At 48.8% G+C, this 12,196-nt stretch overlaps 1 protein-coding gene across 4 annotated transcripts in view; it reads left to right on the forward strand.

Moving 5' to 3' along the window:
* The window catches only part of Deaf1 (DEAF1 transcription factor), a 31,814-nt gene that overhangs the window by 11,900 nt on the left and 7,718 nt on the right, over window positions 1-12,196 (forward strand). For all 4 annotated transcript variants that reach the window (XM_052714519.1, XM_052714521.1, XM_052714523.1 and 1 more), the window contains 2 exons: window positions 310-438; window positions 4,614-4,861. In XM_052714519.1, the coding sequence (XP_052570479.1) occupies window positions 310-438; window positions 4,614-4,861 (377 nt within the window). The remainder of the gene's footprint in view (window positions 1-309; window positions 439-4,613; window positions 4,862-12,196) is intronic.

Raw genomic sequence — 12,196 nt, forward strand, 5'->3', positions numbered from 1 at the left:
AGAGATACATAGCATTTGTAGACGTTGCTTTAGGCTGACACCAGCCACTAGAAACAATCCCATGTGTACTTTTAAATATTCTAAGAGTCATGTTAGCAAAGTACGTGATGATATCTTTTGTAATAAATTTTATTTCATCAACCACCCAAATCCCAGTGTGTCAATCAATTCAAAGTACACAATCCAGGTACTCAGCAGCCTCTCAGGGCTGGTATCTCTGCATTGAGAATGCAACTGTGGACACATGGAATTAATTCTGCTGTGCCAATAGCAAAGTGCTGAGGCTGTCTGCCTCTTTCTCACTAACAGTGCAAGAGGCAGGTGTGCAGCCCCCCTGCAGGGTTGGCCATCCTGAACCCCACTATCCTGGCTATCAGGACAGCTGTCAGATTGCCCCATTTCCAGAAGCTGCATTGCCAACATCACATCCCAAAATCGGTGAGTATAAAAGAATTCATGTGTATGCAAGCTGTTGTCCTCAGAATCGTGGTTTGGCTTGATTTTTATTCTTTGTAGTGCTGCGGCTGGAACCCAGTGTCTCATACATGCTAGGCAAATGCTCTACTTCTGACCCATGCCCCAGTCACAGAATTGCTTCCTGTGAGTGAAATAAGGCTTGTGCTAATGTGTTTGTTTTTTCTCTTGAAGTGCTGGGTTAGGCTAGCAAGGTTCAGGCTTCTGCCCGTGTTTGTAAATAAAGTTTTATTGGACACAACCATGTTGTTCACTTATGTGTAAGGCTTCTTTTGTATCGGGCTACTTCCACAGAGACTGAAATGACCTAATATTGCTATTGTCAGGTTTACCCCAATAGAAATGTGTGAGCAGACTATCTCCTTGCCTTGACAAACCATGGAATTGGATCAAGCTGTGTCTCGTGTGAGGGACTCTCTTAGTTAGGGTTTCTATTTAATAAAGAGACACCATGACCACAGCAACTCTTATAAGGGAAACATTTAATTGGGGTGGCTTACAGTTCAGAGGTTCAGTTATTATTGTCATGGTGGAAAGCAAGGCAGCATGCAGGCAGACATGATGCTGGAGCTGAGCATCCTCACATCTCAATCCAAAGACAACAGGAAGTGGGCATAGCTTGAGCATATATGAGACCTCAAAGCCCGCCACCACAGTGACACACTTCCTCCAACAAGACCACACCCACTCTACGAAAGCTACACCATCTAATAGTGTATTCCCTTTGGGGGCCATTTTCTTTCACACCACCACAGGGACTGTGCCAGTATCTGTGTCCTTGTAGCTGAGAGCAGATATGACCCTCTTTGTGTGGGCAGTTTGACCTTGAGTTTTCACTTAGCAGCACATTTTGGGCAAATTTCTGTCAGTACACTTTTTTTTTGTTTTGTTTTGTTTTTGGTTTTTCGAGACAGGGTTTCTCTGTGTAGTTGTGCGCCTTTCCTGGAACTCACTTTGTAGCCCATGCTGGCCTCGAACTCACAGAGATCCTCCTGCCTCTGCCTCCCGAGTGCTGGGATTAAAGGCGTGCGCCGCCGCCGCCGCCGCCGCCGCCGCCGCCGCCGCCGCCGCCACCACCACCACCACCACCGCCCGGCCTGTCAGTACACTTTTTAAAGGTCCATACTATGGATAAAATATTACCTGAACCTTCTCCTGCTGATGAACATTTGTTTTTTATATTTGTCAGGTTCTCCAGCATGAGAAACTTGTCTATAAGAGCATAAAATAAAATAAAATCCCTTCCCCTCTCCTGCTTGCTTCATTATCTTCCTTCCCACCTCCCACCTCAAGACAGGGTTTCCCTGTGCAACAACCCTGGCTGTCCTGACACCAGTAGACTCTGTAGACCAGGCTGGCCTTGATCGCACAGAGATCCGCCTGCCTCTGCCTCCTGAGTGCTGGGATTAAAGGCATGCGCCACAGGCCTGTGCCTGGTTCACATTATCTTCCCTTCTGTCTGTCTGAACCCTTCCATCCTGAAGACACACTCGGACTCCACTTCTTCCAACAGGGTTCAGCCTCCTCCCTTGTCCCTGCTGCAGGCTGGACCCTTTGCTGCCCTGGGGGGATTATGTCCTTTACTGCTCATCTGGCACTCAGCTTGCAGGAGAACACATATTTTATAACATTAAAATGATTTTTTGGGGGACTGGGCAGTGGTGGCACATGTCTTTAATCCTGGCACTTAGGAGGCATAGGCAAGCAGATCTCTATGGGTTCAAGGCCAACCTGGTCCACAGAGCCAGGTCCAGAATAGCCAAGGCTACACAGAGAAACCCTGTCTCAAACAAAACAAAACAAACAAAAATTTGAAAATGACCTCAGATATTCAAAAAAAGTTATAAATAAAATACGAAGAGCTTTATCCCCTAAATATTTAAGAGTAGTTGCAGTCTTCATACAACATGCTTCAGTGTTTTGTTTTTTTCCTACGCGCGCACACACACACACACACACACACACACACACACACACACACACACACAGAGAGAGGAGAGAGAAGATGGTATGGCCAGGCAGTGATGGCCCATACCTTTAATCCAGCACCTGTCTGGAAAAACCAAAAACGAAAAAAGATTGAAACTCAAGACTTCAGTAAGCAAGCACTCACTGGTCACCCGTGAGCCAGTGACTGGTGGCCCCAGTGACTTGCTTCCTGAACTTTGTCCCCTGACACTCGGCCTCTCGTCTGCCTTGTTGGAGGTTACCAACAGCTGTCATGTAGAATGTCCCTTACCCTGACTCTGTGACGTTGACTCATGTGGCATGGGTTGGTGTGTCTTTGTCAATGATGGTACAGACCTGGGATAGACCATGGACTGCTGTGTCTTCTGAGCCCTGTCCTCTTCTTGCTCAGGGTAACCGTGGCACCTGAGTGAGGTAGGGAAGTCTCATGGGAGGTTCCTGAGTCCACAGAGGTCTACAAAGCCTCATCATGTTTTGCACAAGCTTGGACATAGGGCTTCCTGTTTTAATCTGTGGGTCATGATTGCTGCTTTTCTGATTTCTGCTCATCCTCCGAGATGGGAGCCCTGTAGGAGGGAACAGGAACCCCATAGGTGGTCTCTGTGTTGACTTGCCCCTCATCGCAGGAACTTTCTTATTTTCTGCCTTAACCCGACAGCTGAGGTTCATCCGAAGTTCCTTCTCATCTCTCTCTCTCTTTCATTCTTTTTGTGTGGGGGGAAGGTGTACCTTTTTGTTGTTTTGAAATAGGGTCTGGATAGCTCTGGCTGGCATGATCTGGGACTTGCTGGCTTCGAACTCCCAGAGATCCACCTGCCTCTTCTGAGTGCTGGAGTTAAAGGCATGTACCACCCTACCTATCGTGTGTTTTGCACACATTTGTGTGTATGTGAGTATGGACATATGACTCCTTTGGTGCACTAGAGCAAGTGTACGTGGAGGTCAGAGACCAACCTCGGGTATGAGTCCTCATCTTCCACCGTATCTGGCAGAAGGTCTCTTGTTTTTCCTCTGCCCATGCCAGGCTAGCTCGCATTCCAGAGTGGAATCTCGTGCTTTAACCTCGCATTTCACCGTAGGCATGCTGGGATTGCAGAGGTGCACTGTCACATCTAGCTTTTACAGGGTTCCTGGGATTTGAACTCAGGTTTTTGTGCTTGTGCTGCAAGTGTTTTCCTCACTGAGCAATCTTGCCAGCCCGCATTCTCCTCACCTTTCAGAAGCCAGTGGTGTATGTGGCCTAAGTCACAGTGGCCGTGAACCGTTGAGTGCTGGCCTTGTGATGACGGTGTGCCTTATCCAGTTCACAGTGGGGACTGGAAAGAGGCTTTGTGCAGTAGAAACAGCATCCTGCAGAAGCCCTGTCACGTGGGGTGTTCACGGCTGTTAGGGTGTGTCTATTCCAGTGCACTCAGTAGACTAAGGTAGAAAGGGCTTGCATCTACACACACGTGTCTACTCTAGACCTACCTGCAGGGTGAGTTCACAGTGTCTAGTGAGTATAAAATCACAGTATGACTGCTCCCTTCTGTTTATCCTGGTGGCCTTCTTCTCCAGGCATGACAATCATGACTCCCACTGTCCTTAATAAGGCCCACATTGACTGCAGACCCCAGAGAGACTTTCCAGATGAGCCTTGGTTTTCCTGCGTGTGGGGCTGGTTGAGTCTCCATTCCCTGTCCTTGGTGTGCTTTTCCTGTGGCTGTTTCCTTCCGTGTCTCACGGCTGCCCCTTCTCTGGGTGCCTTGCCTGCCATTTATCTCTCTCTTGGGCTGTAGGTCTCATGATGTGAGTGATCAGCCCTTGAGGAAGACTTTTGGCTGATAACATTAGACATGTGGGGATGTGAACAAGGAGTAGGGACAGGACCTTTTCACCTTTTCCTTTCAGTTTGTCCCCTCGCCACCTGCTCTCCTCACACCTGAGTGAGGCTGTATGAAGCTTGAAGTCACTAACCTCTTTTTTTTCTTTTTTTCCGAGACAGGGTTTCTCTGTAGTTTTGGTGCCTTTCCTGGATCTCGATCTGTAGACCAGGCTGGCCTCGAACTCACAGAGATCCGCCTGGCTCTGCCTCCTGAATGTTGGGATTAAAGGCGTGCACCACCACCACCACCACCACCACCACCGCCCGGCGTCACTAACCTCTTGTTTGTCCCACATTCTACCTCTAGTCCTGACATCCCTGCCTGCCTTGGCTGTGCCACCCTCCACCCCCACCAAAGCTGTCTCTCCCACCGTGGTCAGTGGGCTGGAGATGTCAGACCAGCGGAGCTGGCTGTACCTGGAAGAGATGGTCAACTCCTTGCTCAGCACAGCCCAGCAGCTGAAGACGCTGTTTGAACAAGCCAAGCAGGCGAGCTCTTGCAGGGAGGCCGCTGTGACACAGGCGAGAATGCATGTTGACGCCGAGCGGAAAGAGGTAACGTGAGCTTACACTGTAGCTGTGTCATTATCCTCCCCTGGCCCTGGGATAGCGTGATTCCTGGGCTGGCCCACGAAGCTCGCTGCCCCACTGTTCCTGGGAAGGGAGATCCGGAAAATAATAAGTAGTAGACACTGATAGAACATTTGTGTAAGGTTAGTGTATTTCAGCAGGGAAGACAGTTTTATATATACCAACCGTTAGTTTTGAATGGTATTCATAGGTGGTATTCATAGATGTTTCTACATTCAGGCTATCTTTATGTAGTAAGACATGTCTCATAGTTTAACTTTGGAAAAGTGTCATTTGGTGTGGCTCTGATGCATAGCACAGTTGGCCATCTGCTTTGCAATGACCTGCCTCCTGTGGGCCATGGAGGGTTGTGTGACCTTGTGACCACCATGTTTTCCTGCAGCTTCCTCTACCACAAATGCCCGATGCATCCCTCGCATCATTTTCCCAAAGATAAATGACTATTAACATTTTCTGTGTACTTTGGACTTTTTTTTTTTTTTTTGGTTTTTCGAGACAGGGTTTCTCTGTGTAGCTTTGCGCCTTTCCTGGAACTCACTTGGTAGTCCAGGCTGGCCTCGAACTCACAGAGATCCGCCTGGCTCTGCCTCCCGAGTGCTGGGATTAAAGGCGTGCGCCACCACCGCCCGGCGGACTTTTTTTTTTTTAATCAAGGCAAAATTCAACCACAGGATACAAATGCCTGTATCCTGTGCAGGCTGCCCGAGCTTTGGCAAACATTATCACACTGAAGACGCCCACCCCAGTGGCTCCCAGTGTCATCCCCTGGTCTTCCCACCCCTTCCACCCGCCCAATTTCCACTGCAGAGGTCAGTACCGACCTGTGGCGCTCCACCCCAGTGTAGAGACCGAGCTGTGTGCCCTTCCTGTCTTGTTTCTTTCTCTCAGCACAACACTTGTGGGTTTCAAGGTTCATTTTCCTTCAGTTATTCTAGCAGCAATCGTGGGAAAGACTTTCCTTTCCCCATTCACAGATCTGCTGAAAACTAGTAGGTCAGCTTTCACACTTAACCTAGATCACTTAGAAATAGGTGTAACTCTCGAATAGCTGAGGAGTTTCTGTATTTCTTATGGCAGTTGGCTCTGGAGAATGTTCTCTGTGAGATTTTAGCAATTTTTTTTTTAAAAATATCTATTTTGTGTTGGTTTTGTTTTTGAGACAGAGTCTCTCTGTATAGCCCTGGCTAGCCTGGAACTCACAGAGCTCCACCTGCCTCTGCCTCCTGAGTGCTGAGTGATGAATACTGGGATTAAAAGTTGCACTACCACACCCACCTTGGTGTTTTGAGACAGGGTGTCATGTAGCCCAGGCTAGACTTTAATTTGTTATGTAAATGAGGTTGGCCTCAAACTTGGGGTCCTCCTCCCTCTAACCCCCAAGTACTAGGATTATAGGCATAAGCCATCATGCCTGATGTGGTTTTTATTTGTTGGTTTTGGTTTTTTCAAGACAGGCTTCTCTTTGTAGCCCTGGCTGTCTTGGAACTCACTTTGTAGACCAGGCTGGCCTCGAACTCACTGAGATCCGCCTGCCTCTGCCTCCCGGGGGCTGGGATTAAAGGCGTGTGCCGCTCTCCTACCTAGCTGTTTGTTTTTTGAGGCAGGATCTTCCTATTTTGCCCAGACTAGCCATCTCATGATCCTCCTGCCTCAGTCTCCTCTTGTTGATTTTCAGGAATGTGCCGCCTTATCCTGCTTAAGAGCTTTAGGATTCATTTTGTGCTGCAGCGTGTGCTCTTGTTTTGATGAGTGTTGCTATGTAGTTGATAATGGCTTAATTCCATTGGCTTTGTTTCAGTGTTTTGTAGCATTATTAGGCCACAATAATTTGGCACTATTTAAATCTTTAGGCTTTCTTTTGGCCTGAGGAGCTCCATGGGCACTGCATACATGTGGTGAGCCCACATACCTGAAATTAAAACACTCATACACATGGAATTTTAAAAATATATTAACAAAAAGAACCTACTAGCCATCAGTTGGCTAAGGTGGATGGGCTTGTGTTGAACCTGGGTACGTTAGGAACAGGCCTTGACTGCTGGTTCATGGCCAGAGTCACATGCCTGGTGGGACCAAACCAGAGGGAAGTGAAGAGCCCTGTCACCATCTGCTCCTGGGTACAGCCCAGCAGATATGATGACAGCTTTGATGAATGTGCTGGCCCCAGCAGCTGGTCCCTGAACTCTTGTGAAATGGCGGATTCTAAACTAGAACTCAGATCCTTTGAGGACCAGCCTTGTTAGCACCTCAGTAGGCATGAACTCAAAATCCTACAAGGAAGGCTCTACACAGGGATCCTTGAATGTACAGAATGGGAGGGGAGGGACTCAGGTCAACAGTTAAGGTGGCTTCCTTTTTAACTGCAGAAAGTGCGAATTTTCTTGAGCGATTGGCTGAAACACTAACACCTAAACACACCAGCTGGCGTTAAAATGAGTTTGCATTCCCTGGGCCCGTAGTGTCTGAAAAAACACTCCCATGCCATCCAATTTTTATTTGCAAGTAGTCTTGATCATGGCGTAGGAAATGGAGGTTCAGAGGGCAAACAATGCTTGCGTGTGAGTGGAAAGACCATGTTGGGACCCTTTCCATTTGGGGTGTGTGGACTAAGACAAGCTGAGAAGCCTCACTGAGGGGCTTTCAGGACAGAGTGCAGCATTAACACAGCTGGAGGGGTCCTAAGACTGCCAGCTTTCACATTTTATTTGGAATTTTAAAAGAAATCAAATTTAGCCTAGCTGAAGCAAGTTATTATAGGATTTTGTATGTATGTGTGCCAGTTTTAACAATGAGAGATTTTCATGTGTGTGTCTGTAATTAGATCTGCAGAGACTAACCAGGGCAGAGAAGAGGATGCCCTTGCCTGTCAAGGGCACTGTGTCCAACAGAAGCCAAGCTGGCTGAGTAGCCTCGGGGTCTTATATCAACCACTGCATCCAAGAGCCCTTGCTCACTTGCTGAGCAGCAGTTCAAAGGTACAGGTGCCGGAGTGGCCCCGGTGAAGGCCCATCTGCTCAGACTCTGATGAGGGAGGGCTGTTCTTGCCTTCTCCGGAATGAACTTAACATCCACTAGAGTAAGACCGTCCCAGAGCAGGAGCATGGTCCTCCACTCTTGTCTTCCTGGCTGCTGACCAGATGCCAGTGCTCATCTCTGAGTCCCCCACGAAGCTCCTGTCTGTACAGCCGTGGGACAACCTGGAACTGTTGGCCTCAGCCTCGGGAAGGAGCTGTCCATAGGGCTGGGTGGTGAGAAGTTAGTGCTCACACCTGCCCAGGGCATAGAAAGGCACAGACAAGAGGCTCGGTGTGGTGGTGGTGCACACCTTTAATCCCAACAGGGAATGAGTTGAAGGCAAGCCTGGGCTACATAGCAAGTTCAGGCCAGACAGGCTACCGTAGTTAGAATGCTTGGCTTTCTCCCACACAGCCAGATCAGCCAGCCATGGCCCGCTCCAGGGACTTGCTCTTGCTTCCAAGTAGATGCTGTTAATCCAAGCCCTTGGTCTGTGTCTGCTGGCAGTCCTGCTTCCTGATGAACCTTGCGCATTTGCGGCTTTCCTCGTATTTCAGTTGCTTTGTCTAGGAAACAGCACACCTATCCTGGGTGTGCTCACTTGTTGAGGCCTCCCCGTGAGCCGCAGACACACACACACACACACACACACACACACACACACCCCTCCTTAGGAGATGCTCCCTCCATCAGTGGTGCCAAGGGAGGCTGCTCAAGACTCCTTTTTCATAGCCAGCACCTGCAGTGACCAACCATTGTAGGAACAACCTCTAGGCTTCTATCCATTCAGGGTGAATGTCCACCTGGCCATTCATCCATCCGTCTGTGAGAGCCTCTAGCCTGGCCTGCATGGTGTAAGTTGGGTGGTTCCCTATTTCAGCCAGCACACAGCTGTCCTGCTTGCAATTTGCAGGCTTCAGGCATGTGTGTGTGGGCCAGGCTCTGGCAGGTTCTTCAGGCATGTGTGTGGACCAGGCTCTGGCAGGTTCTTCAGGCATGTGTGTGGACCAGGCTCTGGCAGGTTCTTCGGGCATGTGTGTGGACCAGGCTCTGGCAGGTTCTTCGGGCATGTGTGTGGCCCGGGCTCTGGCAGGTTCTTCGGGCATGTGTGTGGCCCGGGCTCTGGCAGGTTCTTCGGGCATGTGTGTGGCCCAGGCTCTGGCAGGTTCTTCGGGCATGTGTGTGGACCAGGCTCTGGCAGGTTCTTCCAGTGCCCAGGTGCCCGCCACTGCTTCCTCTCATCCTCTGTGTAACCTCTGGAGGCCAACCCTGCAGAAGTAGAGCTGCTACCTTAAAGGGACAGGCCACGGTGCTGGAAAAGGAGCCTTTGGAATTCTGCCTGCATGTGTCTGAAAGGAAGACTGTCCTCTACCCAGGTCTGACCCCATATTACACTGCATACATACTGCAGGTGCTCAGAGAGGGGTGCAGGGTCCCTTTTGTGTTCTCTGAGGACAATTGGAAGTGCTCCTCCTGAGATTCACCATGCTGCCTGCAGCTTCAGAGGTGCCCCTGCAGGCATGTTTCTGACAGACACTGACCGTGGAAACCACCCTGAGAATCAGTGCACAGGCCTAAGATTCCAGATACTGACCACTCATCTGTGCCTTGTCTTCACTGCCTAGCTCATGTGTATCCAGCACTGAAGATGTCCATCAAACAGAGCTTAGATGGGACACATTGTGGACGGTCATCCCAGTACTGCTGCTTTCTGACCAGGGCCATGGATAGTCCGAGAAACCCATGTGCACAGCTGTGGCTGTTGGCTGTAATCCGTCTTTTTTTTTAAGATTTGTTTAAAAAAGAAAAAAAAAAAAAAAAAAGCCAAGCGGTGGTGGCGCACGCCTTTAATCCCAGCACTCGGGAGGCAGAGCCAGGTGGATCTCTGTGAGTTCGAGGCCAGCCTGGTCTACAGAGCGAGATCCAGGAAAGGCACAAAGCTACACAGAGAAACCCTGTCTCGAAAAAACAAAACAAAAAAGGTTTGTTTATTTACTATGTATACAGTGTTCTGCCTTCATGTCAGGAGAGGGCACCATATCTAATTACAGATGGTTGTGAGCCATCATGTGGTTGCTGGGAATTGAACTCAGGACCTTTGGAAGAGCAGCCAGTGCTCCTAACCTGAGCTATCTCTCCAGCTCGGCTATCGTCTGTCTCGACCAACAGTCTCTACACACTCCTTTCTGGGCCTAGGGGCCAAGCACCATGAAGACTGGTCCTCAGTGTCTCATTCGTACTTCACTCCCACTTGGTGGCATGGGGGCTCTTACACAAGTGCACACACACCTTTCTTTCTTGATTGCTAGCCTAGGCTGGTCTGGAACTTGCAGTCCCCCAGCATCTGCCGCCCCAGGGCTGGGACTGTCTGTCTGTATCTTCTATGCTTTTAATAGACTAGAAAAATGAGACTGTGGCAGTAGCTACATGTCTGTCTTCTACACGTTTCTCCTGCAACTTCACCAGCAAGCACAGACACAGAAGAAGCACAAGCGCTTGACTGCTGAAGATGGATTGGATTTAACAGGCGGTCTATAAACTGCTAGTGAAGGAGGCAGGATTAGGATGGAGGAGAGGTACTTCACTGCATCTTTGCTTCCCTTGTCCCACCGAGAGGGGTCGTTCAGAAACAGGAGAGGCCAGATGGACCTGCACTGGGTGCTGTGAACAGATGTATCTGAGGATCTGAGCAGAAACAAGGCTGGTCAGAGGTCCGAGGGCCACATGAAGACTGGAACTGGAGGAAATGGCTTCACTTTCTCTGGGCTATCATCTCTGGGCATAGTTCTCAGTTGTAAGATCTTGGGGTCATGACGTGAGAAACCAAGATCCTTACTTTATAATAAGAGTACAGGAAAGTTGGGTGGCGGTGATGCACGCCTTTAATCCCAGCACTCGGGAGGCAGAGCCAGGTGGATCTCTGTGAGTTCGAGGCCAGCTTGGGCTACCAAGGGAGTTCCAGGAAAGGCGCAAAGCTACACAGAGAAACCCTGTCTCAAAAAACCAAAAAAAAAAAAAAAAAAAAAAAAGTGAGATTATATAAAGATGCTTGCTGCCGGATCTGATGACCTGGGTTTGATCCCTAGATCATATATAGACCATGTCATATATGCTCAAACACACACATAAAAATAAATGTAATAAAGAACTGAATACCTTCAAAGAAGAAGTCGAGAACAAAGACAGGTGGATTTCTGAGTTTGAGGCAAGCCTGGTCTATAAAATGAGTTCCAGGCTAGCTACACCTAGTTGTTTAGGGACAAGGCATTGAACCACCCCAGACATGTGCAGCTCCCAAGTTCAAGTTAGACTTAAAGGTCATTTGCAAAACCAATGGCAAGTACATTATTGAGATTATTCTTTGAGTGATTCAGGATTATTGAACATTTTATAGGTAATTTTTTCATCTTATTGCTCGGATCTTTTGTGAGAAATTGCTCAGTTACCTGTGATGTGCACTTTGTATAATTTAGAAATGAGTGACTCCTAGAGTAGTGGGTGGCGTAGCTGCTTGTTGTACATATTCTTGCCACACTGTAAGTTGACACTGAACCTGGTCTGTTGCTGTGCCCATGGACAGTTCATGGCCCTTCTGAGACACAGGGCCTAGGTACCCATTCTTTCGGAGGCAGAGGCCAAGGACTCCTCGTGCCTGTTAGCAGTTGTTATGCTTGCTGCCGGGGCCGTGATGCCCTCGAGACTCCAGCCTCATATCTGGGCCTGCTCTTTGGACCACATGCCCCACAGTGAGTCCTGTGGCCTCTGCACTGAGGATCACTGTGGTGACCTGCTGAGGCCCATTCATGGAAAGCCACTCCCTGGTTCGGAGGCTTTCCGTAGCCTTCTAGGAAGCTCAGAAAGGGCTTTTTCAGGTCACTCTGGCAGCAGAGATGGGTGTCCCTGGAGTGTATGTGCACCTCTGCTGGCATGGAGAAAGGTTGTTTCTGATAAAAAAAAAAAAAAAAAGATGATCTTGGGGTCATTTCCATTTTTTTCAGAAAAGCTGCAGAATTAGGGGGCTGGAGAGATGGCTCAGAGGTTAAGAGCACTGACTGCTCTTCCAGAGGTCCTGAGTTCAATTCCCAGCAACCACATGGTGGCTCACAACCATCTGTAACGAGATCTGGTGCCCTCTTCTGGCCTGCAGGCACACATGCTGTATACATAATAAATAAATCTTTAAAAAAAAAAAAAAAAAAAAAAAGTGAAGGTCTCTGAGATCCATGGGAGACTTCCTTCTGGTCCTTATCCAGCTCTTTCTCTCCTCAGAGCCTTCACATAAAA

Source organism: Peromyscus californicus, unplaced genomic scaffold, assembly GCF_007827085.1.
Source record: "Peromyscus californicus insignis strain IS unplaced genomic scaffold, ASM782708v3 Scaffold_4__1_contigs__length_199733344, whole genome shotgun sequence".
Taxonomy (NCBI): Eukaryota; Metazoa; Chordata; class Mammalia; order Rodentia; family Cricetidae; genus Peromyscus; species Peromyscus californicus.